Source organism: Chroicocephalus ridibundus, chromosome 7 (assembly GCF_963924245.1).
Source record: "Chroicocephalus ridibundus chromosome 7, bChrRid1.1, whole genome shotgun sequence".
Lineage (NCBI taxonomy): Eukaryota > Metazoa > Chordata > Aves > Charadriiformes > Laridae > Chroicocephalus > Chroicocephalus ridibundus.
Genome location: NC_086290.1, coordinates 25183950 through 25208824, shown reverse-complemented (window position 1 = coordinate 25208824; position 24875 = coordinate 25183950). Strand labels below are relative to the sequence as shown.

The window sequence follows — 24875 nt, the reverse complement described above, 5'->3', positions numbered from 1 at the left end:
TATGAGAGCAAATAGTTACTCACAGCTTAGGTGAACACTGGTTAAGAGATAAAAGTGCATACAGTCCTTTTCTTTTTTTTTTTTTTTAAAAAAAGAACTAAACCCAAAACTTAAAAGCTTTAATCAGCTTTGCTACTTAAAAATCAATCTTCCAGGGAAGAGGCAGAAAGAGATTAAAGCATAACTAAAAATCCACATAACAACTCTAAGGATAATAATCTGCTAATATACACTCCAGCATCTTAAGGGCAGCTTATTGCTACACACATCCATCAACGTACATTCTAAATGAGACCAGCCTGTACCAAAACAAGATCCACCAGGCAACTTTTGAAAACAGAATAAATATAGCTGTCTATTTAATGTGAAACCTCTGATAAACAAGTGCAAAAGAAAAAAAAATTATAAATGGGCAATGCAGCTTTGCAAATCTGTTAAAGTAACTGTATTCATCAATAGCTATTTACTGATGGCCTACACCTCCTTGCGTCTGTCCAGCACCAAGCACAATGCGACCGAGTCCTTAACTGATTCCTAGGTGTCAGGATAATGTTATTTTTTAAAAACTAAACTATTACGAAGGGAAGCAGACTCTTCTTGTCATGGAGATTTCATATTTCTGTCTTCAAAACACACAAACCGGGAGTACCTGGATTTCATCTGCCAGTCGCTCACAACAACACGGTAGTTATCTAAGCCCTGTTTTAGCTGCAGGTCCCATACTGCTGTGTTTCACACCGTTCTGCTGCTTCTGTTTCTTATTTTCTAATCCAGTACAGTGTCAGAGTGTGGATAAAAACTCTCAAACTCTAGACAAGGCAATTTAGCCTTGTTCAACTGACTGTTGCTCTTATATGTCTGAAGGTGGTACATTCTGTGCCAATAGCTTGCAGGTTGTTCTGTCTGGGATAAGATGAAGACATTGCTCAGCTGAAGAGCAATTTTCCTTCCTACATTTAAGCATGCCCAACCCGCACTTCTTGTCTTCCCTTTAATCTTGGTACAGAGCTGGAAGCTAAAGTTTAAACCAGAACTCACTCTGTCACTCATTTTAGCTCCGTACACACCCCAGGCAGCTTTGCACAGATGGGTTGGACGCTTCAACCATCCAGCAGAAGTTTTCACTTGGCAGCCACCTCCTGCCTTCACACGCTGCTGCAGCCCGGGAGTGCACAATGGTGGGCGCTTTCCCCCAGCTCCTCCCCAGCCTCCTTGGGCACCAGAAACACTCTGCTGGGAGCACACAGCCTTGCAGTCACATGCAGTGAGACATTTTGGCAGCTAGAGACACTAAATGCTAATTGAACACCCTTTTCCTCTCCTCTTCATGAATAGCTGCAAGATAGGGCATTTTCTCTCCTTGCCAATTCTTACACTGTTGGAGCAAAAAGGTGGCGGCCTCTGCCTGGACTGATTATCATTGCTGCATACCCAGCTCCATCATTTGGTATGCTTCACGCACTCTCCTCTGATCTGGCAACAGTCCTGAGTACAAGCTAATTTACACCTTCAGTATAATGGCTTTTGTGTCTTCTGCTAGTCTGGAATATATTACATGCAGCTGAAACAGAAGTCCAGCAAGCCACTGTCTGCCATCATCTTGTAAAAAGAACAAAAAACAGCGAAGAAAAGAGATCGTTTGAATTTTTACACAGCTGGTTTTGTTTCCAGACCTTTCTGAGTCCATGACAGTTTCCTTGCGGTTACATACTTCTTTCCTGCACACCCCTGGAAGCAACCCAAGGAAGGGTACAAATACCAGAGATGCAAGAGATGCAGCATTGCAGTTACAGAAAAATGCTTCCGAGTATTAAAATGTCTTCCTTGTTTAGAAAGAGTTTGCACTTGCCTTACTGAAAGAAAAATCCATCCTCAGTTCTGTCACTCCAGAGACACAAAGAGTGGGATTTAAAGAGCCTAGTGTTGAAATCTTCAAAACAACCCTTACAGCTCAAACCTGTGTTCCCAAGCCACAGGAAAAAGCCGGCCGGGGGGGCGAGGGGGGAGAGGCCAATTCTCCTTTTTCCCTGCCTCCCACTCAAAAATTTTGCAATGCATTTCTCAAACCTAAGTCCTTTGCCTCAGGCCACACAATTGCCTCACTCTGCTTCTTGGACACACCTTAAGGTTTGCGTAAGGCTGTGTTTGTGCCAACTGCACACAAAAATGTACCACTTAAGGGTACCTAGGCTGTCATTTTGCTATTAAGCCACAGTACTGTATGCAGAGTTTACCACAAGCACACTTACACCAGCACACGAAGGAGTCAGTACAGTAGAGGGGACAGCAAGCAGGGGCAGGAGGACCACCTCTCAGCCACAGGGCCAGCCTCTGCCAGGCTAATGTGACCACCAACCTCAGGTGCTAGTGCCCAAGGACAAACTTGACCAGGAGAGGAATAGAACATAGCTGGGTTATCTAACGCCCTCACATAATTTTACTTCCTTTAGGGATATATTAAAGCTTTCTCAATGTGCTCTGGAGCCAGTAGTGCAGCCTCATGTACCAACAGAGGCCCAACTGTGCGTCCTGGGCAGAGTTTAGGGGTGAAAATGAGACTGCAGCAAACTTGTGAGAGACCTCAAGTGTCCCTGGGTCTTGCACTCAGCTGTACAAGAAGCACAACATGAGGTGGAAATGAGACATACAAGGCCAGAGGAGCAGATGGGCTAGTCAAGGCTGCCTGCCCCCCATGCGAGGGTGACCAGACAGCCTGCGCTGAGCACCCAGGCCATGTTCCAGGGTCCACCTGTCCTTCCTCACCCTGCACAGGAATGCCTCAGCACCGGTTCATTACTGATTCAAACGATCAGGATGACTTTACGGTTGCTTGGGCAGGTTTGCCCTTTGTAGCACAAATCAAGCACTGCGACGTCTGCGGGATCCCAGCCAGCTCTGGGATAGGGGGAAGTGCCTTTGCACGACTAAGCAGTAGAAAATTAAAAAGGAAGAGAAACACCACCTCCAGTGTCTCCATCACTCCAACTCCTCACCCACACAGCAGACTCGCTGAGCTCAGTAATGCAACTTAGTGGGTTTTAAGAGCAACAGGCATGCTTCTTGCCGCAGAGGGAACATTCTGCCCGCTCTTGGTTTCCAGCGTCCCACCTCATTTTACCTGTTCTGAATGGCACAGGAAAGCCATGCTGACTGCAGTTTTTACATACCGAGCTTTAGTGAGGACTCTGTATACCACAACCAACTTTTAACAACGTGCGCACGCAAAATGATTCCCAACCAGTACACAGACGAGACTTTACCGTACTCAGCTCCATGGGCCACCTCTATTCCTGAGCAAAAAACTGGCAGTCGCTGCAACAGAGCAGCCCCTTTCCACAAGAAGTTTGATCCCCTGGGCTGGCTATTTGTTTACACAAACCCACACAGACCAAACCTAGTGTAGACAAGGATAAGCATGCAAAGCTTCACAGCAACGCTGCAGCGAGACAAGCCAAATTCACGGGGTTGCGGGTTCCTTACCTTATTAAAGAACCTTAACCTTTTAAAACCATGTTGTCAGGCACTGTGATGCGCTGCTTAAGTGATAATGCTTAAATAACAACAACAACATGAAATAAATAGTTTCACTTTTCAGACTGAACACAGCAAGATACAGGACATAAAATTAAGTGCTGTGACTGACAGCAGTAAGTTACTGAACAAGCTCTTTGAACCCAAAAGGAGGGCTGCCACTAATTGAAATAAATCCCCAATTACTGGATTCTATTAGAGGTATACCACTACCAGGACTGTCAGAGACAGCTGGTTCTAGACAGGCATCTGCAATATTCCAGAAAGATTTTTCAGTCATTTCCTGGTAAATATTGTCTGCCTACTGACTGTGTAGGAAGATACCAAATCTTAACAGGAAGCCTAGCTGTGCTGTCATGCTCCTTTTTTAATAATGGAAAAGCACATAATTTCCAAATAGAGAAATCTTTGGCAGTGATCTCAAAGAAAATAAGAAGATTTTTCTATTTTTTTGTTATTCTTTTACATGGTAGCACTTTAGACACCATCCCCTGATTACAATGTGACTCCTTAACTTTCCTATTGTTATTAATGCCTACGATAGTCCTAGGATTCCTTCTAATTATAGTTTATTACAGATTTTGTCAGTTTTGTTTGCTAAGTAAGTTGGTAGCTAGGCTAAGTGTCAGATAGTGACCAAGACAGATGATCTAATGGTTCCCTCTGGTTTTAATCCGTAAAAAATGGGGGAAAAGAGAGATGTAAGGTCACTGAACTGAAGTGTCTGAAACGGATTTCACGACACAGCCCTTCCAGCCTTTGAGACCTTCAAAAGATTTCAATATTTGGCTCCACAGTTACATATTTGTTTACAGCACAGACATCCTGGGACTCTCCTCTCTAACCCCATGTGAGCCCAGGAGCTGGTATGTGGGACAAGACAGAGCCTGCCAGTGGTTAAGCCTGAGAGGCAAGAGTGAGCTTGAACGAATCTGTCCTGGAGTCAGCCCCAACGTGCTCCAAGACCCTGCCAGCACAGCGCCCACAGCTCCTGTTTCCATGACTCAGTGCTTCCCCCACTGCTCCTGGGCAGGCTCTCTGAGCAACACCGAGGGAGACCATCTAGCCTACACACAGATGAGGAGGAAGGAGAAGAGGTGCTGCAACACCAAAAAGGTGCCTGTGCTTCAGTCAGAATTGGCAAGCACTAGCGCAGCTAACTGGTAACCAAAAGCAAGTAACTGCTGCTGTAACAAAAAAGAAAGAAACTGCTGTAAGCAGTTTGAAAACTGTGCTGCTGGGAACCATTAGCTTATTAGACCCATAGTCCAGATCATCGGTAGTGGTAGAGTACAATAAAAGCAAAGATAGGAAGAATCAGGCATTTCCTTAGAAGTAGGAAGGGGGCAACATGTTAGCAAATGTGTAAGAGAGCAGCCTTGGGTAATCAGGCGATACAGGCATTTATGAGTCCTTTGCTTTCACAGCCTAGGGAAAAAGGTTAGAGCTCCCAGGCTGGCTCTACTCCATCAACCAGAACAACCTCAGAGACACTGGGGAAGCCGTGGTGTTTCCATGGTAATTCCAAATCTACAGTGATGCTCCTGAATGGTCAGTGATACCCCCAAAATGGCCAAGAATCTTGCCTATAAAAATCAACAGGGAAGGCAGTCATGCATGGCAATCACAAGAAACGACTAAAGACACTGCTACATAACTCACCCAAATACCAAGGGAAAAACAAATGTTTCCTGAAAATTAAACAGGGGAATCCTTCTTAATACATACATCCGACATCTCTCATCCTGACCCAGAGGACACACTTCTCCCTGAGATACTAGTAATTTCAAGTTAGCCAAGTCTCTAATTAATCCGTTCTGCCAAATTTATCAACTCTGATGTTTTTCCAGGCATAACATTATTGGGAGTTACAGCTAAGGTGTCCAAGTTTCATTCCTGTTATAACACAGTTCAGCATTGCTGGGCCTGAGTTTTTGTAATCTCATGTTGTTGCTGCTCATTCTCCCCCAAGACCTTTGCTCTCCAACAGTTTTGACTTGACAAACAGCCCCCTCCTCTCTGCCAAATGTGTCACAGCAGAGCTTAGATTATCCATCCCTTATCTTGTCTTGAGGTGCATCTTCCCTCCCCTGCAAAAAAGCTCTGTTTAAACAAAAACAATCAAGCCTTATTCACTTAAAAAAGGCTGTTTTGAGATGAATATGCATTGTACGATGTGGATTGTTGCATTCTTGCAACATAAGCCTCTTCTCTGAGTCTTCTGTGCTGCATCCATATGTGGGATGTTTAGTACAATGGCCTCATTGTAATCACACAACTTTGGCCTTGTGTTGGAAAAAACTGAAGAGAGCTTCCAGAATTGCAGAAAGATCAAAGGTTGAAGCCAGGCACTAATGACCTAATAGGCAGAGGTCTAAAAGTCAGCAAACCCCCTAACCCTGGAGCACAGCTCTTGGTACACTTGCTGCTGTTTTCCTGTTACTGCTGCATCTTTGTTTCTTCTCAGCTCTCATTCCACATTTTTGTAGCAGATCATAGAGTAGCTTGGGTTGGAAGATACCTTTAAAGGTCATCTTGTCCAACCCCCCTACAGATTCCCTTATTTCCTTAAAGTATAAAAATTAGGACCCTAGAACTTTATTGCTTCTCACTCATTGCTCTTTTGCAGTCACGCAGTGACCTCATTTGAGGCTTGCAGAAGCCTTACAAAAAGCAATGTGAAACTGTGGTGTTTCAGCCAACAGCTGCTGCGGTTGCCTGATACTACTACCAGCACCTTGGTCAGCCTTGGAAGAAAGCTTATTGACTGCTGAATACTGCCAGTCAGTTTGAACACTGACTATGGGCAATGAAAAAACCCCAAAACAAACCAAAAAAACCCCACCTAACACCCAACAAAGTCTTAAGGGCTAAACAATGAAACAAATGCCAAAAAAAGTCTCTCATACACTGAGGGGCTCATATAGCACATAACTAAATATACATGCTATCACTATCTATTTTTAAGATGTACAGGAAATAGCAAGCTGCTATTTTCTGTTGCATAGCTTTCTCTGTAATATTAAGATGTTAATGTTCTCTGTTTAATATAAAAGGTGTTAATGCTCACTGATCATAAGAACTGTGGGACAGGAGATAAAGTTGTCATAGGCTGGTTGTCCTCAGGGTAGCACTAGAGTGTTTTAATGACCTCACCTGCAAGTTTCCTGAATGCTCCAGACTATTTTGTAAAACAGACTCCTGATTTTCCAGATAAAAGGAAGTGTTTTGGAAAAACTACTGTTCTAACGTTTTATAGCCAAAATCATTAATTATTTTATTGTTGGCTTTAAGTTAAGCCACTGCTTTTCCTAGATATACAGACACGTGCTGTAATGTCTTTGATTCCATTGCAATAACTGAGATGTATTTGAAGTGAACGTCATTGATATGCACAAGAAAAAGGGGGAAAGTGCTATACATCAATATAATAGAGAAGAAGCCATTTAATTTTATAAAAGGAAGTTTTTTGAATTAAAATATTTGTAAAAACTGTCACTCTCAAATTATGATCAAGCACATTTTGGAGGTACAAATCCAGGTAATCTATGTGTACTAGGCATCTGGAAGCATCAGGTAAGAAGGATAAAACTTCTTTTAAGGAATTTGGAATTTCCCAGATAGCTAAGGAATAACAAGTTTAGAAAGTTTCTGCTCCTTGTTGTGACTGCTGCTTAGTCAAAATTAGCAGTAGCTAAACACAGCAAGTTTTACTGAAAATACTCAGGCTCAACAGCTAAGAAAATATTACACCAAGGAACACAAGGAAGAAGTTAAACATGCAGCCAGCCACTCACACACACATCAGTCTCAATCTCTTTGATGACTCAGCCAGTACTTAGCACTTCATCTATGATAAGCAGCGTATAATCTTGTTGCACAATGGTGTAGCCTGTTATTTCTATAAAGTCTTCTTCTCTCACAAGTTTTACACAACCATGAAGCAGTGTTGTGGAAAGCATGCTGGCAGCAATACAAAGATCTCACTGATGTGAAAGCCAATGCCTTTATTATAAGCTGGGTGGTCAGGCTGCCAAGTAATGCTGTTTATTAATGCTATGCATTACTAAACACTGTTCCTCTATGCAGGATCTTTAAACCTAATACTGTGTTTTATGAAGCAATATGTAATAATAATATATAATATTTGAATTAAGTAATCCATAAATTGATAGCTATGCTTGGCTATCCTAAGAAGGTGTTCTACTGAGCTGTAATTCCCAATTTACAGTATTCAATGGTAGCGATACGAAACAAGTGGAACTGTTAGCACCTATTACTTCAAAACAATTTTCAAATGAGGTGGAGTCCAGATCTTTGCCTGGGAACCATCAGTAGAGATCATAGAGATCTGTGACAGTGCATTGCTCTTGTTTTCATTTTCCCATATAGAAGAGGTTGTAGCATTATGAGGCTACTGATCAGCCACATCTCACACAATTCAAGAGGGAGGAAAAGGATGGAGACTAGTGAGAGCCCGCACAACCGTCATAAAGCAAGCAGGTTTCTTCACCTCCTTTCACCCATCCTTAATGTCCCCATAGTGCACAAGACCCACTGGCTTTGCCCCAGTTGTCCCCATAAGACCCAGTGCCCTGCCGCAGTGGACACTGGAGCTGCTGAGCTCACTGGGGACCAGGAAGCGTGGTGCAGAGCCCTCCTCTGCAACTGTTTTGGCTGGTGGGAGGCTCTCCCATGGCTCCTGCCCAGACAATGCACACATCCAGGAACAGAGGTGGCACCCCAGGGAGCCGAACCCCAGTGGGATGGGGTGCCAGTCCCTGTGGCTTTATACCCAGCTCACATACCTCCTACCCTAAGCAAAAAAAATGCTTTTGTCCAAAAACTAGCCTGAATATGACACACAGACAGACCAATAAAACCACTTAAATTTACAGGTTCTGTATTCAACATGTTATACAAGAGCAGATATGAAAATCTGGCAGAGGATGTAAGCTGTAGACATTTACACTACGTTCAGGATGATTTTCCAATGTCTTGTTCTCACAAAAGACCTGGTGCTGGAACTTTGGAAACATCCCAAGAAATTAAAAGTTTTTCAAGCTCAGGTGAAGTACTGATTTAGGAAACAAGCCAGGAGGTAACATTTATAAATCTACAGTGCAGCCAAGTGGACACATTTAGAAAGCACTTATCAATTAGCTTGTCATGTTTGTGCAAGAGATTCTGCCACACTCCAGTGACAGAGAGAAAACACAAACACACCAGACACATTTGGTAACACCGTGGTTTTGAAGTTTCAATTTCATGCAGAAGAAAGGTCAGGCATTGCTCTTCTCCTTGTAAGAAGAGTGCAAATACCTGATGCAAATAGGGAATTAGCCAGGGATGCTTCTCTTCATGAATTCTGTGCACAGATTAAGTCCTAACACTACTTTCAGGCAACCTCCTGAAGGAACTGAATTTAGTCTGCAAGATGGTTGCTATTCCCTCTGCAGGTTCTGCAGAGGATCACCTGAGATTTCCTGATACTACCCTTAAGCACAGTTTAAAGCTGTTTGGCAAAACTGTTAAAACTATTTTTCACATTTTTCATTAATACTGTTGTGGTTTACACTGACTCCAATTTCAATCATCCATTTTCAATAGTGCATAATGGGAGGGAGTAAGGATGCAAGACTGTAACCACTGTTACTGCAAAAGATATTTTTCTGACAGTTTTTTTAAGTATACAGCTGTACTTTTCACCTTCAAATACCATCACTAGGGAGAAAGCCCAAGCTTCCAGAACCTCCTGTTAAAACATCAACACAAACCCCACATTTGTGTGTGTGGATGAACTGAGTATTGTTATATATCATTGTGCAATTAAGCAATAGATATGATGTACATTTATTTTTAAAATGTCATGTTATATTTAACTGCTTCCTTAACAAATCCCACTAGAATGTGTCCCACCTTTACAGAAAATAAAATAAAACAAAACAAAACAAAATGACAGTATAAGAAAGAATGGATACAGCAATGAGAATTTTAGATTAACAGAGTTTCAAGAGATGGTGCATCACTGACTTCCTGGCTTAACAACAGACCCTAGACTAGTGTTAAAGATAGCACATCAACTCCATCAGGTGAGCTGCTGTCAAAAAAGAAAATGCAGGAGAGGCAACAAGAAAACAGCTAGTTGTCAGACATGTCGCCTGAAAAAAGGAAGGTCCAATTTATTTACCTCCCTATAATACGCTTAAGTAACTGCTGGGCAGCACATCAGGCAAACAGGACAGAAGCTGGCACAGCAGCTTATTTACTTACCTTTGCTATCAGTTCACTGAGCAAATAATCAACAGTAATACATTTGTTGAAGCTTGGTATTTCTTTGAAGAACTGCTAATTACAACACAAGGCCTCTACAGAGCTCTAAGAAACCTTATGTTTGTCTGCTCCTGAGCCCTTTCAATAATAAAAGCATAGCTAATCATATAGATTTGGGTAGCATGTCCTTATAGACAAGAATAGACTTAGTTTATATGTTAACTCAGTGCTGCACTCCAAGCTTACTTCTAGAGTAGTTCTTCTTTAGAAAGTAAGTTCTCATTCCCCAACTCCCAAGGAAACACCTCTAGTGAAATCTGAGTCATCTGTTGTTTGCAGAATAATTACTGTAGTTATTTAGACAAGTCTGGTCTACAGAGACATTTAAAATAGGATAGACAACCCAACCCTGGAAGCTACCAGATAAACAATACTGCAGAATGCTGCCAGCATTGCAGCATTCAATTCAGTAAGAAAAGGTAAGTATGCCACTGATTAAAAAAAATGTAATTCACAGCTCCTGCGCTGCAGAAGGGACAATCAAAAGCAACAAGTTGCTCAGGGAAGAAGAGTTTCCTCTTCCAGCTTTCCCAAAAGGCGGAATGGCCACATGCATGTAAAAAAAGTATGGATGTGGACATATGTCTGTCCATAGCCAGCGTTCAAAGCCTTACTGCATGGATTTCCAGGCACAACAGGCTGCACAAAATTATACTGTTCCTCATCTCAAATTCTATCTGGCTTCAAAACACAGGCTATGATTTTCAGAGGTGCTGAAAATCTGAAGCAACTGGATGTAGTTGCAGTAGCTATAAAGAATTCCTAAGGAAAGCATTGCTACATAGCCTACATGTAACAGCATGGTCTTGGACTCGGGAGTCCATTTTCACATAGAGTCCCAGCCCTAACGTAAAGCTACTTACGCTCTATACGTTACCCTGCATATATCCTTGTGCAGCATCAGCCACAGTCTGGTCCCTCACATATGGCACATAAAGAGTTTTGGGACACATACGTTATTCAGAAGGAGGGTGTACATTTTATCATTGTAGCTATTCTCTGCACCAGCTTCCTGCATGGATACATTTATTTTGCATAATGCTTCCCTTCTGTTTAAATCAAACCACTTCCACAGCAGGTTACCCTAACAGCCCAAAACCATTACTTATACTCTCACACCTGAGCTTATTCGATGCCACCAGCCTTGTTCAGACAAGCCCTTAGATAAGTATGCCCTTCGCTTTCTTAGTCAATGTGCAAACCAACAGTAGCAAGCCTTTAAAAGTGGACAAAAAATTACCTTTCAGAATAAATTCTTGTTCTAATTTGAGCAACCAAATCTCATTCACATGGAATGAATAACTGTTACTTCAAAAAAATCAAGTCTCGTCTCAATCTTTGGAAGTTAAAAGACAACTCTAAAGCAAGGAAGACAAGCAAAGCATTGCCCTTTTTCCCTTCTCCCTCCATTAGACCAGATGTTAATCGGTTGCCCTGTCAATTAATAAGCACTGGGAATATGAAAATGAATGCCAAACCTCCAACATGCAAAGTATCACACTTAAATGTGTCAAGCTTTGTACTGCAGGATAAAAGGCCTATCAGGATGCATCAGCATGGAACAGTGGGGACATCCTGTGGCCACTTAGATTCTTTGCACTTTAGTGTTCACATAATTTTTAATCCATTTGTTAAACCACTTTTGCAAATTAGATGCAAAGTCATTTAATAATGTAAGAGGGCCTGAAGGCAACAGAATTTGCTTAGCTAACCTCACACCTACCCCTTTATGTGACCCCTTCTTAGCAGTTGCTGTACTCTACCTCAGTGTTCAGAATCTTTTCTTCTTCTGGGTTACATAGTTTCAAAGTCCAAAAAAAAAAAAAAAAAAACCACAGCAAAAAACCCCACAAACTTTTAAGGACCTTGAGCTGGTCTAGGTGGCAACACTAACCCCTGATAGCCATGCATACAAGTCAAAAGCCACATTCTAGTATAATTTATCTAGATTTATAGCAGTGTTCATAAAAGGCATGTAATTCTCAGATCTAGGCATTCTGCCAACAGGAAAAATACTATCAGATTAAATACATGTGTAAAACACCTGTCAATAATGTAAGCTAAGCAACCACAAGAAAACAAAAGGCTGGTAACTCTTGTGAATCTGGACACAGTTCCTTTCATCCCCTTCCCTCCAAGGGAGGAACAATGTCAGGATAGATACGTGTGCAGACTGTGAGGTTGAATGCTCCTCACGGACAACTCACTGCCCCAAACTCCCTCTTTTTTCATACTTAAATGATGGACTTCAGCTATACAGCTCAAGGAGAAGGTCCCCCAGCCAGTTCATGGGATAGCTGTGGCTTCACAAGTCAAGATCATCTCAGTTCACTCACTTCTGATCATGTGGACTTCATCACTTCTAAAAACAAAAAGCAAATTAATTTCAAGGACAATTACCTTTTGCGGTTTATATGTGCATATTTTCTCAATACAGGAAAGAAGTTTTTCTTTTAAATGTACATCTTCAAGAAATTCACCGTCTCTACTTAAGCTGCCTACGAAGACTGGGGATAGCCAGTGCCAAATTCCGGAGCGCATGTCCAAGCGTTCCCGTGAAGGGGCTCTGCAGTTCGGATGGCCCACAATTTGAGCCCATTTAGCGTGGCATTCCAGATGGAAACGCAGACATCTAGGACTTGCCCCAAGTGTGTTGCAGCTGTTGCACTTAGGAGGTCTGTTCTTGAGCATATCTTCTTTAAAGCAAAACAAACATCCCACCCTTCCAAGCGAGACATTCATGTTTTCCAGCAGGAACAGACACTGTTATTTGCCAGTCAGAGGAGGCGTCAGCTCAAGCAACATGCTGCAGGAGAAACTGCACTCCACGCCTCAGGCGGTTCACTGGCACTACAGATCAAAACTCACCCAAGCACACTGAGGGGATACAGCGTTTCTCAGCTCCAAAGGCCCTTGTCCACTAAATTGAACCCTTAAAATAAAACCAAAATTGTCTAGGTTATTCTCTGTGTTGAACAGTTTGCTTAAACTGTGCTTAGACTGCACAGGTAGAGGTTGTACCAATGTCACAATCAAGGCAAAAAAAAATCTGTTCTCCACTATCTGTGCAAAATGAGAGTTCATAATGGCACAAATGATCAACTCAGCCTAAATCTGCTCCCACAAAATACGCCTCTCAGCTTCTTGTCATCTACAGCAGTATCAGAAATTATCTAATGATTCATCTTGAAAGTATTTTTCCCGCATGCTCTTACTAGAGATTTTTTCCATCTAAAATATTCACACATAAAACACTCTCAACAAAGATTTACCTGAACAAAAGAGGTAAAAATCAACAAAGATTTACTCAGGCTGAACTTGAGTTTGCTCAAATCCGCTATAAAGTGGGCTCAGAACCACCTGCCCCAGAGTGTACATGTACCTGCAGCCCTGGCTGCCCAGCCTGTGGCTGGTTAACGTTCTTGTATAACACTATTAAAAAGATTACTTTCTAGCTGTTCTATCAACCCCCTTCTATAGAAAAAAAAAAAGCATATAGCTTTTGTCGGTGCTGTTACTTATATTACAGCTGGTAAAGAAAAAAAAATAAATCCAGAAACAACAAGATGTGGTCAGAACAGCCTGAAGAGCCCTACTTAAGCACTGGGTGAGATTTCACAGCCATAAAGGAGGCAAGAGGGACTGCTTGGGCGTGCTCTGCTTTATTCCCCAAACCCACATTCTGCACACGGAGGATTGCTGCTCTACTGCCTTCACATTTTGCACACAGACTTTCCCCCCTCCCCACATCTGTAGCAATAATTAGACCCAAGAATGTGCTGATATTAAACGCTCACCCCAATGCATCAGGCTGTGTACTTCCTCACCGTAGTACAAGGAAACAAATGAGAAACACCTGTGCTAAATAACACCAGACTAATCCACTACTAAAAGTCACAGTTTGCGCTCCAGTCTGCAAAGGTTTCTACTAAAGAAAGGTGCTGAGCTGCCAGTGAATCTTCACTGAGAAAGATAATCTGAGCCCAAGACAGCTTAATAAACAACTCTGAAAGGATTTTACAGAGCCCATGTCTCCTATCATGCTTGTATAAGCTGTTTACAACAAGGGGCTAAGAAAGGAAACCTCAGGGAGCCATGCAAGGGGGGCATATTCTTCCCAGAAGAGTTCTGTGATTTTTGGAATGAAGTAATCTGACACACAGATGGATGAGACAATAAACAGTTTTTAGAGAAGAAAACGGTAACACCAGATTCTGAAACTAAGCACAGCAGGTAGCAAGCTTCCGGATGGGTGTTGAAAAGACTCATACAATTTCCTAAAAGCTGATATGCTTAATCCCTTGGAAAAAGAAGATTTAACTGTTACCATTACTCCAGAGTGTAATACCAGATCTCATAGGTACAATGCAAGCGTAAACCCTCCTCATGGCTTCATGTGGCACATGATTTAAATGACCCATCTATTACGAAGACAAATGCTCAGGACTATACCGTGCATTGCATCACCACAAACCCAACGGAAACCATTTCCCACAGCCGCAAAGAGAAACCTGTACTTGTTAACATGCCACTGCAGTAGACAGTACTGTTCAATTACTTTTTTTAACGTTATCAGAAATAACAGGCCAATTTCCCAAGGATCGCCACATTCCCACTGAAATAACTGAAATGGTTCAGGCAGATATGGATCATAATGGATAAAATAATATTAACAACTACAGCAGATTAAAAATTAATTTCTTTCTTAATGCTGGGCGTGGTTCTCTTCAAGTCAAATTTGAGATTGAACATCATGGAACAACTTGCTCTGTTGATCCCTAGGTTAAATTTATATAAAGACTGAGGACGCCAGCCTTTAAGTGCTTTCACATTTTTCTTGGGTGAAGTCTGTTTTAGGAAGAGAATCATAGAAATAATAGTTAATAAAAAACAAAACAAAACATACCAGGCAGGAGTTACTGTAGCCATTTCTCTGAGTCATACACAACTGGCCTGTTAAAAAAAAAAAAAAAAAGAATTAATGGATACAAACTGAGCTGGAGACATGATGATTTTGAGTACTGATGGTCCTTTCTTGTGTTTGTACACACTGTTTAGTATACTTGATAAACAAAATATGTCCACATACTTTGAGAAGCATCCTCATGCTTCTAAAACAAAAATGTCAACAACAACAAAGCCAGCTCAATTGCTTTGCAGCCTCTGGCAATAAGTTCTGTACACTTATATAAACCTCAATGATCAAAACTTTTGAACACAACTTCTCTGCAACGAGAAGGTAAGCATATTTCTCCAATGTGCAACTGAATGACTAACCTCTATAAGATAGATATTTTGGATCATCCAAACATTGCTTCCAACAGGACATAAATAATAACACATGATCTATTACACCAAAACCAAGCAAGACTGCCGAGTGGTGATAGCAGGTACACAAAACACTCATCCTCTCCTCTGAGTTTTACCTCACGCCCTAGTCTCCCTGGGTCCTTTCTAATTATCCATCCAGACAACATTCACAATCCCCAAAGCAGAGGCAAAAAAAAGTAGAATTAAAATTATGAACTCAACATGAGAACACGAAAACACATAAACGTGCGCCAGCCTGATGCCATTATTTTTTAAAACTCTCGCTAATCCCAAGACTGATTCAGAGAAGTGTGTTTTAAAACACTCGTGGTAGCTGAGTCCTCTTACCTAGTACAACCCTTCCTCCTTCCTTCCTGCTGCCTGGTATCTTCCCTCCCTGCACCATAACCTGTTCACGGCCTGGAGAGTCATGCCTTTATTTATACAAGTTGGTGTTTAAAACAACCACTTTACTCATAAACAACCACCTTACTCGTTAAGTTCAGATAAATGAGAAATAATAAAATCAGAACTACAAGATCAGCCATGTGAACATATGCCTAAGTAACTCTCCGTCAGGAGAGTTAGAATGTCTGATCATTCCACACAGGCAAAGAAGTTGCAGGAACAACTCTCTCCAGAAGACTCTGGAGCAGCTACCATGTGACAATTCCCTGTGCTAATTTATGAGGAACAACTTGCATGATAAATAGTATTGATATAAGCTGAAGTAGACAAAAACATGCCTTTTGCTTTTTGTGTAAATCACAGTGCACACGCATGGGGCTATATAGCACTAAAATATTTATTTTATTTAAAAAAAAATTTTGCCATATAGAAAGACAAATTTTCAATAAAATCTTTTGCATTACTAAGTCCTCAGAATGGGATAATATAAGGTGACAGGTCCTTTCTCCTCCGTAGGTTTTGGGTGTTTTTTTAAACTTTGCATGCTTCAACATGCGACTAATGAAGAGTAGCTGATTGCCCTGATCTCTGCTGATCATCACTAAATGCTGCCTGTCTCTCCCCTTCTCTCCTGCGCCGGCCAGCGGTTGTTTCAGGCTGGGGACCCCCATCCAGCAACGGGCAGAAAGAGTCGTACAAAGATGTAACTTGGGACAGCAGTAAGCTCAGACTGCGAGTTTTATAAACCAGCTTTTTTTTTTTTTTTTTGCGTTAAATACTAGCGATATTTGAGAAAGACAGCAGTACGCGAGCCCACCGGTACGGGGGCCGCGCATCCCCTCCGTAACCGCCTCTGCTCCTTCCCGGTCCGTCCCCCGGGACCCCGCGGGCTCTGCTCGCCGCGTCAGTACCGGCGGTGCCACCCCGGGCTCCCGACACGCCGCTTCTTTCGGTGGCCGTTCCCCCCCCGGGGCTTAACGCCGGCCGGGCCGAGCACTCCGCCTGCCGCGGCCCCCCTCCCGGGGCCACCTGCTACTCCCGCCGTCGCGGTGCCTCGGCCTGGCCCCGCTCACCTTCTCCCGGCGCCCGCCGCCGCCCCGCCGGGCACAGACGGGCAGGCTCCAGCCGCGCCCCGCTTCAAAGCGACCGCAGCGGGGCCGCAGAGGGGCCGCAGCGGGGCCGGGACGCCCGGGGGAGACACCCGGCATCGGCACCGGCGTCTGCGCCGTGAGGGAACGGCCCCCACCCCGCCAGGCGGGGGCGAGAGCGAGGAGGGTGCCTGAGGGGGCACGCGCGGGGCTCGTGGGGGCGCGCGGGAGCCACCGGCCCGCCCCGGTCCATGCAGATAACGCCCCAGCGGCCGGTCGCTCTTTTTCTTCTTTTCCCCTTTTTTACTCCTTTTTTCCACTTACAGGCGCCCCTGCCTGGGTGCCGCCTCCCTCCCTGCCCTCTGCGCGGGGTCCCTCGCTGAGCGCCCGTGAGATTCCCGCTCCCCTCCCGCGCAGGGACGCGGACACCCCGCGCGTCGCAGCCCCGGCGGGGGGGGTGGGGGGTGAACGGGGGACGGGGACCGCCCGCCTTTTAACGTCCCCCGGCGAAAAGACCGCGTTTCCTCATGAGCGGCGGCGGGACAGACCAAGGAGAAAAATGAAATATAAAAATCAAGTTCTGAAGCCGTTTCCCGGCGCCTCCGGGACATCATTCTGTCTGGCGACAGCTGCCACGCCGGTGGCTGCTGCCCCGTGGCGCTGCCCCGGCAGAGGGCGGCCGCGACCGGCGCCCGCCCGCCGTCCCCCCCGACGGCCGGTGTCCTCGGTGCAACCGCAAGCCGGCACGGACGGGGCAGGTAGGCGGGCGGTCGTTCGTGGGTGCCCGGCACCGCCGGGCCCGCCATCCTGCCGGGCCCGCAACACCGGCTGCCGTGGCGGGGGATGTCCCGTGGGCGCCGTCAGCAACCGCTGTGCGCGGGTACCAGCCGAAGCGTCGCCCCGCCGCTTGTAACGTGGCGGAGGTTCCGCTGGAAAGCGCTCCCACCCTGACACGGAGGAGGGCACAACGCTCCCCACGCGTGGCCGATCCCTCGGGGCCAGGACACCCGGGAGGGACGCCCGACGGCGTCCTCCGCCCCCAACTACGCCCGCCGCCAGCCGCGCCCACGCGGAGGTGGGGGGGGGGGCGGACGCCGCGGGCCTTTCCCCGGCCGGGACGGGGACACGCACCGGGCACAGCGCGGCAGAAGCGGCCGGGCCGAGCCGCAGCCCGGGGGTCGGACCGCCCCGTCGGCGGCGGAGAGGGGCGGCGGCATGAACCGTGAGGCGGGGCCGGGGAAGGCTCCTGTCCCGGTGCCGGCGTCGGGGCGGTCGGTGGCGCCGCGCGCCCTCGCGACCGCTCGTGCCCGCGCGCGGCGCCGCTCCCGTCGCGCGCCCCGCCAACTCGCCGGGATACGGCGCGGCCGGGCGCCCCATTGGCTGTTGCTAGGTGACGTGCGCCGCGCCACGTGACCGGTGTTAAATGCCGTCCCGGCGGCGCGCGGCGCCGCAGAGCCCGTCCCGCTGGCGGCGGCGGGAGCGCGGTTCCCGCCCCGGCCCGGCCCGGCCCCGCCGGCCCGCGGAGCGCAGCGCGGCCCGGAGCCGCGAGCATGGTGTCGCGGCCCTGACCGCCTCTCCCCGGTGGGGACGGCCGTGGGGCGGCGGCGGCGGCCCGTGCCCCGGCGGGCGGGGGCGCGGGATGACCGGAGTGCTGGAGAGCCTGGTGCCGGACATGCACGCCAGCCAGATCTCCGCCGGCAGCTACCACCAGCACGGCGGCCTGCACAAGCCGCAGGAGTCCCCCACGCTGCCCGTCTCCACCGCCACCGACAGCAGCTACTACACCAACCAGCAGCACGGGGCGGCGGGCGGGCCGCCCTACGGACCGGTGGGCGCCTACCCCTATGCGGGCGGCGGCACCGCCCCCTACTCCGCCAAGGCCGGCTACGACCTGGGCTACGCGGGCGCCTACGGCTCCTACGGGCCCTACGGCAGCAGGGCCTCTCCGGCCAACAACGACTCCGGTACGTCCGAGCACTGGGGGATGCGGCTCGGGGGAGCCGGCGGGAGCCGAGCGGCCCCTCCGTGCCCGGCGAGGAGGCGGTCGGGACTCGGACTCGGGGGTGGGGGGTGGGGGGCGGGAGGGCGCTCGTCCCCGGCGGTCCGGCCCGACGGGACGGGCGGTGATGCCGCGTTGCGGGCAGGGCCCGGGGCGGCGGGGGCGCCTCTCCTCACCGGGGCCGCCGTTTCTGCCGCAGCAGAGAAGGAAGACTGCGAGCCGGAGATCAGGATCGTGAACGGGAAGCCGAAGAAAGTGCGGAAGCCCCGAACCATCTACTCCAGCTTCCAGCTGGCGGCTCTGCAGCGGCGCTTCCAGAAAACCCAGTACCTCGCCCTGCCCGAGAGAGCGGAGCTGGCGGCCTCCCTCGGCCTCACCCAGACACAGGTAGGGCTCTCCCGCCGCGGGGGCCCGGCCACGTCCCGCCCTGACCCGCCGGGGGCCGCTCGCCCTCCGCGGGGTCGGGGGCGGGAGGAGGGCCGGCGACCGGCGGCGCCTCGACGGCCCCGGGGTGGGAGTGCGGGGGAAGCGGCCGCGCCGCCGAGGCAGCGCCGGCACCGCTCGGGGCTGCGAAAGCTGCTCGTCCCGGCCCGGGCGCCGGGGCGGCCCCGCGGAGGCTGCGGCCGCCTGACGCCTCTCTCCCCGCAGGTGAAGATCTGGTTCCAGAACCGCCGTTCCAAGTTCAAGAAGATGTGGAAGAGCGGCGAGATCCCGGCGGAGCCGCCCCCTCGCCGCAGCGCCTCGCCGCCGCCGCCCCCCGCCTCGCCCCCCGCCTGGGACTTCGCTCCGCACCCGCGCACGGCTGGCGGCGGCGCCGGCACCGCCAGCCCCAGCCCCGCCGCCGCCTTCCTCGGCAGCTACTCGTGGTACCCGCCGGCCGCTGCCCCCCTCCCGCAGCCGGCGCAGCCCCCGCACCACCACGGCGGCGGCGGCGGCGGCGGCGGCATCTTCTAGGCGCCGCAGAGACTTGAGCCCGCGGGGCCGCGCCCGGCGGCCGCGGGGCACCGAGGTGCAGCACTGGTGTTTTGGTGAAGCCTGGCTCCGGCCGTCCCGCCGGAGGGGAACAGATCCGCTCCCCCGTCCCGTCGCGCCGCCGCCGGCGGACCCCGTGTGGGCTCGGCCCCGCGGCTGCCCGCCCTCCCGCCGCCGAAATAACCACGCCGCGGAACAGGCAACCCCACCTCCCCTCCCTCCGTCCCTCTTCCTCCTCCCCGGCTTTTTCATCAAACCACCGGTGCAGAACTTTGGTTAACTTTATTTTTTATTTTTTTAAAGTTGATAGGTGCCTTTGCGGATGACCTCACTTTGAGGATTAAAAAAAAATAAAATGGTAAAAAGAAAAAAAAAAAGATAAATAATTTTTATATGTAGATTTAAAACGAGAGCCTCCCGTGTTTAAATTACCCTTTTCAGCCGTGAACGACACCGTCCGGCGAGGGGGGCCGGTGGCAGCCGGCGGTGCCGGAGCGGCTCTGCCCCGCCACGACGGGGGGTCTCCCGCCCGCGCGGTGCCCCCGGGCGGGTTTCGTGCCCCGACGGGGCCTCCCCGGGGCGGGCGCCGAGCCGCAGCGAGCCCTCCCCTCCGCCCCCCCCGCCGGCAACCCAGCCGCCGGTCCTGCCCCTGCGCCGTTTGATGTCTAGAGTCGTGGAAAAAAAAAAAAGACAAAAAAGGGTATTTTTGGTTATTTATTATGGAAAACTTAAACACTCTTTAATGTTTCTTTTACAATAAGCAGAGATTATTTAAATAAATTATTGTTTCCATGGTGCCCGCGCTGAATTTCTTTGGGGATGGGGAGGTTGGGGGTGTCGATCCGGACCCTGGCGCTCGCTGGGGGGGGGGAGAGCTGCGTCCCCTCCACCCCCTCCCCATTGCAACTGTTGCCGCAAGCCGGCAACCTCCCCCTACTCCCCCCTTTCCCGTCTACAATAAAATTTCGCCCCTGCCAGTCTTCTCGGCGAGGCCATGAATCACTCAGCGCTGCCTGCAGCAGCCTAGAGCCGCCCCCCCCGCCTCCCCCGCTCCCCCCCGCCCTTGACTGCTGGCGCCAGTGACATTTCGCCCCGGACTGGCTCCTGCCGTCTCCCGGCTTCCCAGACGGGCCAGAGGGGTTTGTGGCAGGGCCGTGTCCGGAGACCGGAGTACGCCGGCAGCCGGTCCCCGGGCACGGGCCTGCCCCGGAGAAATTTTGCCTCCCCCCCGCCGTCGGTGGCACCCAGGCCAGCAGCCTGCGTGGGAGCTTTGCTTTGAGCCGGAGTTGGTGGGTGCCCCCAAGCCCCTCTGTGACCCTTCGAGGGCTGGAGGCACTGGCTGGACCGCTCCCGGGATGTGTCCCTGGTGGGCTGTACCCCACAGGATGTAGCCCTCTGGGATGTAGCTCTCCAGGCTTCACCCCTCGTAGCTGAACCCCTCTGGGAATGTATCCCTCGAGGGCTGGACCCCTCCAGGATGTAGCCCTCTGGGAGGCTCCGCACCCCGCCCCGCACCCCTCCGAGCTGAACCCCCTTCTAGGCTGCACCCCTCGGGACGTACCCCTCCGGGTCGCGCCCTTCCAAAACTGTTAAGCCTCCGGGCTGCACCCTCTGAGGTCCTGGCAGCTGAAAGAAGTAAAGGGAGGTGAAGGGGGGGGGGTGTCTCTGCCCCTTGGCGCCTCGAGGGCCGTAACCAGCCTGGGAGAGTGCAGGGGAAGAGGGACCGGTACAGAGGATCCCGCTGCAGACAAGATGATGAAGAGGCCCAGCTCGCCCGGGGCAGGGAATGTGCAGCCCGTCCGGGACTCTCCAGACCGGCCTTGGCATGAAGGAGCCCGAGCGAGGCCGGGGAAGGAGCGGGGGGGACCCAGTCCCAGAGGGGACGCGCCGGAGTTGGGGGGCCCGGGAGGGCGGATTGCTGCTGAGAGCTTGGGGAAAGCCTGGGGGCGAGGGGAGCGGGGGCAGAGGGGCGAAGGAGGAGTGAGGAAAAGAGAAGGGGGGGGGGTCGGAGGACGAGAGAGGCGGCTGCAAAGGAGGCGAGAGGAGGGAGCGGGAGAGACAAAGGGGGAAGCGGCAGCTGCCCGCCGGCCCCGACACTGCCCCGGCGGCGGGGACAGGGAGGAGGAGAGCCCAGAGCCGCCCAGGGAAACAGCGGGGCCGGCCCGTCCCGCACCTCTCCCCCGTGTCATCCCCCCCGCCGGCCGCGGGAAGACCCGACGGCAGCGGCCTCAGCCGCCGCTCGGGGCGGGGGGGCGAGTTTTCCCGCTGGCGGGCGGCGAAGCGCTGGGGCGGCGGGCACGGAGCGGGGCGGGGGGGCAGGCAGCGGGGCCGCCTCCAGGGACACGGGCACGCGTGTCGGGGGCACGCGTGGCGAGCGGCACGGCGGAGCCCCCCGCCCCTGCGGTCTGTCAGGGGCTGCGCTCCCGGCGGCACGCAGTGCCTCCGCGGACCCCGCCGAGGGGGTTGAGGTAGGGGGGGAGTGTGGGGGCCTGGGACACCCCTCTGCCAGGTGGCAAGTTTTGCTAAACCGCGCGTCCGGGATGCAAGAGGAAACTGTGGGCGCGGGACATGGCCGGGACGGGGACAGTCCCCCCCCGCCCCGTCGTTTTTAACAGACGCTTCTCGCTGTTAAAGAAAGTTCCCTCCAAACACCTGCCCCCCCGCCCCCCAAGTCACCACGTCCCCTTCCCACCGTCCCTCCTCTCGCAGCGGCTCCAGCCCGCTGCAGCGGTGCGGTGCGGTGCGGTGCGGAGCGGTGCGGAGCCCAGCTCGGCCCCGTGGGGTCGGGCAGGACGCCCACAGCGGTGTGGGGGCCCCGCGGGGGGGGGGACGCTTGTCAGCGGTCAGCAAAGCACTCCGCCCCGGGACGGGGGAGGCCGCGGGTCGCCCCTGTTGCCCTCCGCGCTTTCCTCCTCCTATTTATTTATTTATCGTTTTATTATTAATTTATTAGTATTTATTTGCCGCCTGCTAGCAGCAGCTCTCCTTGGGCTGCCCGCACCTGGTGTGTGCGGGGGGGGGGGGGGAGGGGGAGGGTATTCGTGCTTCACCCCGCAGCTCCCGGAGCCCTTCCAGACTCTGCATTTCTCCCGCTGCTCGTTGGGGCTTGGGATGCGGCTCACACGGTGCCGGGGACGGCGAAGGCAAGCGGATACATAGGCACCGTAGATGCACACGTATAGACGTGTGCATGTTGGCGATCTGCTTTCTCATGCTCTTTTCCTGCCCGGTAGGACGGGGCAGGCGCCGCTGTGAACCACGTCCCCCCGCACACGGCGGCAGCTACGCGGGGCTCGGCCGCCCGGGGCCGGGAAGAGCGGCGGGGAGCAGGGCAGCCGGGGGGCGAGAGCTGCCTCTGCCCCCCTCTCCGCCCCCCCAGCACTCCGGGGAGGGTTTGGGAAAGGGGAGGTTGCGCCGATTCCGCCCCCCGTCCCAGCGCCGACGCCCCCCTCTCCACGTCGGGGGCGGCTGAGCTGGGCTGGTCCCGGGGCGGGGGGGGGGGTGGCCGGGGTAAGTGATGGCTCGGCGGGCAGCCCGGCCCGGGGGGGGCCGGTCCGGCGACCGGCCGGGCGAGGGGCACCCTCTGCCTCCCCGGCGCACGGGCGGGGCCGGCCGGGCTTGTGCCGCGGGTAGGCAATTTACTCATTTGCCCCCGGTGAAAAGAAAAAGCACGAGAAATTCAATTAAAGCGGCTCTGGCAAAAGGAGTTATTTGAGGCATGAATGTCTCCCCTAAAGCTGCAGCAATCATGTGGCATTAGACACTTCCGGAATCCTATAGCCAACTTGAAAAATCCCAGACCCCTTTTTTCCCTAATTTTTGCTCTGATCTGTAATTTTATCCACATTTGCACTAGTTTGAGCATTCTGGCTCTCCCATCTGAAAGCCTGCAATTACTATATAATTCTTCGCAATTTCACATGTCCTAATATGGACTGTAATTTTTGCGCAAGACAATTTCCTGCTATTTCAAGCATCAACATTGTCAAAGTTGTATGTACATAATAAATGGGAATATCAATGCATAGTTTTTAGCATAACATCTTGACTCCTCGATAATTATATCCGTTCGGAGCCTACGCAGAATTAGCCTGAATTGCATGGTAACTGCTGCTGCTTTAAAATTTTTAAAAATTACTCATAATTTTCCCAAAGATTACCAAGATCTCGAGTGCACAATGTCATCAGCGTAATGAAGAGTAAACATTTATGCTAATAATCTGCAATTTTTTTCATCAGCTATAAAGACAGAGGCTATATAGCAGAAAATTTCAGTCATATTCTGCAAGAGCAGAGCTGCAAAAAGGCTGCTGCGCTCAGAGGCATGTGCATCTCTGGGGGATCTCAATCCACATTTGCACTCTCAGGATATTATTATTGTGCTCGGCTTCTTTTTTTTTTTTTCCCTCTTCTCTCTTCTCCTCTTCCCCTTTCTTTCTCCCTCCCTGATCCTCTCCCTGTCCCTCACGCTCTCTCCCTCCTGTAACTTTCGTAGCAAAAAGCCGCGTTTCGGTCCTTTGGTTTGTTGTAAAGCAAAGACTTGTGCCCAGAGCCGCGGGGACTGAGGCGGAAGGTAAGGGTGGCGGCGACACAGGCTTCTTTCCCGCGGGGGTAGGTGAGTGCGCGGGGCGCAGCGTGGACGGGTGCCCTACGCGGGCCGCGGAGTGGGGAGGGTGGGAGTGTGTGTGGGGAGGGGGGGAAAGCACCGGCAGCGGCTCCGCCGGCCCAAATTCACCGCAAAACTCCCCGCCGGCGGCGTCGGGGCGCGGGCAGGGAGCGGGGCGGCGGGGCCACGGCGCAGAGCATCCGCGGCGGGGGCATGCCGCGGGCCGAGCCGCGGAGCGCTGCGCGGGTGGGAGCGGAGCGGGGGCACTCGCCGCACGGGGCTCCCCGCGGGAGGACGGGGGCTGCCGGCGCCGGGGCGCCCTCGTTTTCGGCGGTGGTTCCGCGGTGTGCGCTCGTCGGTTCTTCGCGAAGGGGAGCGTTACTGCCCGGTGCCCAGCCGGGAGACGGGAGGCGGGAGGGGAGGGCACCGGCGCGGGGGGGCTGAGGGGGAACGTGGCACTTTTTCACCGGCGAGAGAGCGGCGGCGGTGGCGGGAGCGGGGCCGGCGGCCGGCGGCGGGCAGAGCGGAGCGGGCGGCGGCGGGGATTTCTTATTCCCCCTCTTGTCAAACGAAGGGAGCAAATTCCGAATGCAAACGGACTTGGTCTCTGATATTTGATTTTTTTTTT

General features: G+C 51.0%; 1 protein-coding gene across 2 annotated transcripts; it reads left to right on the top strand.

The window, feature by feature from the left end:
- Positions 1–18145: 18145 nt before the first annotated feature.
- On the top strand, positions 18146–19905 carry DLX2 (distal-less homeobox 2). Of its 2 annotated transcripts, none has more exons than XM_063341673.1 (3): positions 18146–18634; positions 18872–19056; positions 19318–19905. In XM_063341673.1, the coding sequence occupies exons 1-3, from the start codon at positions 18310–18312 to the stop codon at positions 19621–19623; spliced, it is 816 nt and encodes a 271-aa protein (XP_063197743.1). In that variant the 5' UTR covers positions 18146–18309; the 3' UTR covers positions 19624–19905. The 2 variants fall into 2 exon arrangements, with proteins under 2 accessions (XP_063197743.1, XP_063197741.1); XM_063341671.1 differs by having other exon boundaries at positions 18869–19056.
- The last annotated feature ends 4970 nt before the right edge of the window (positions 19906–24875 follow it).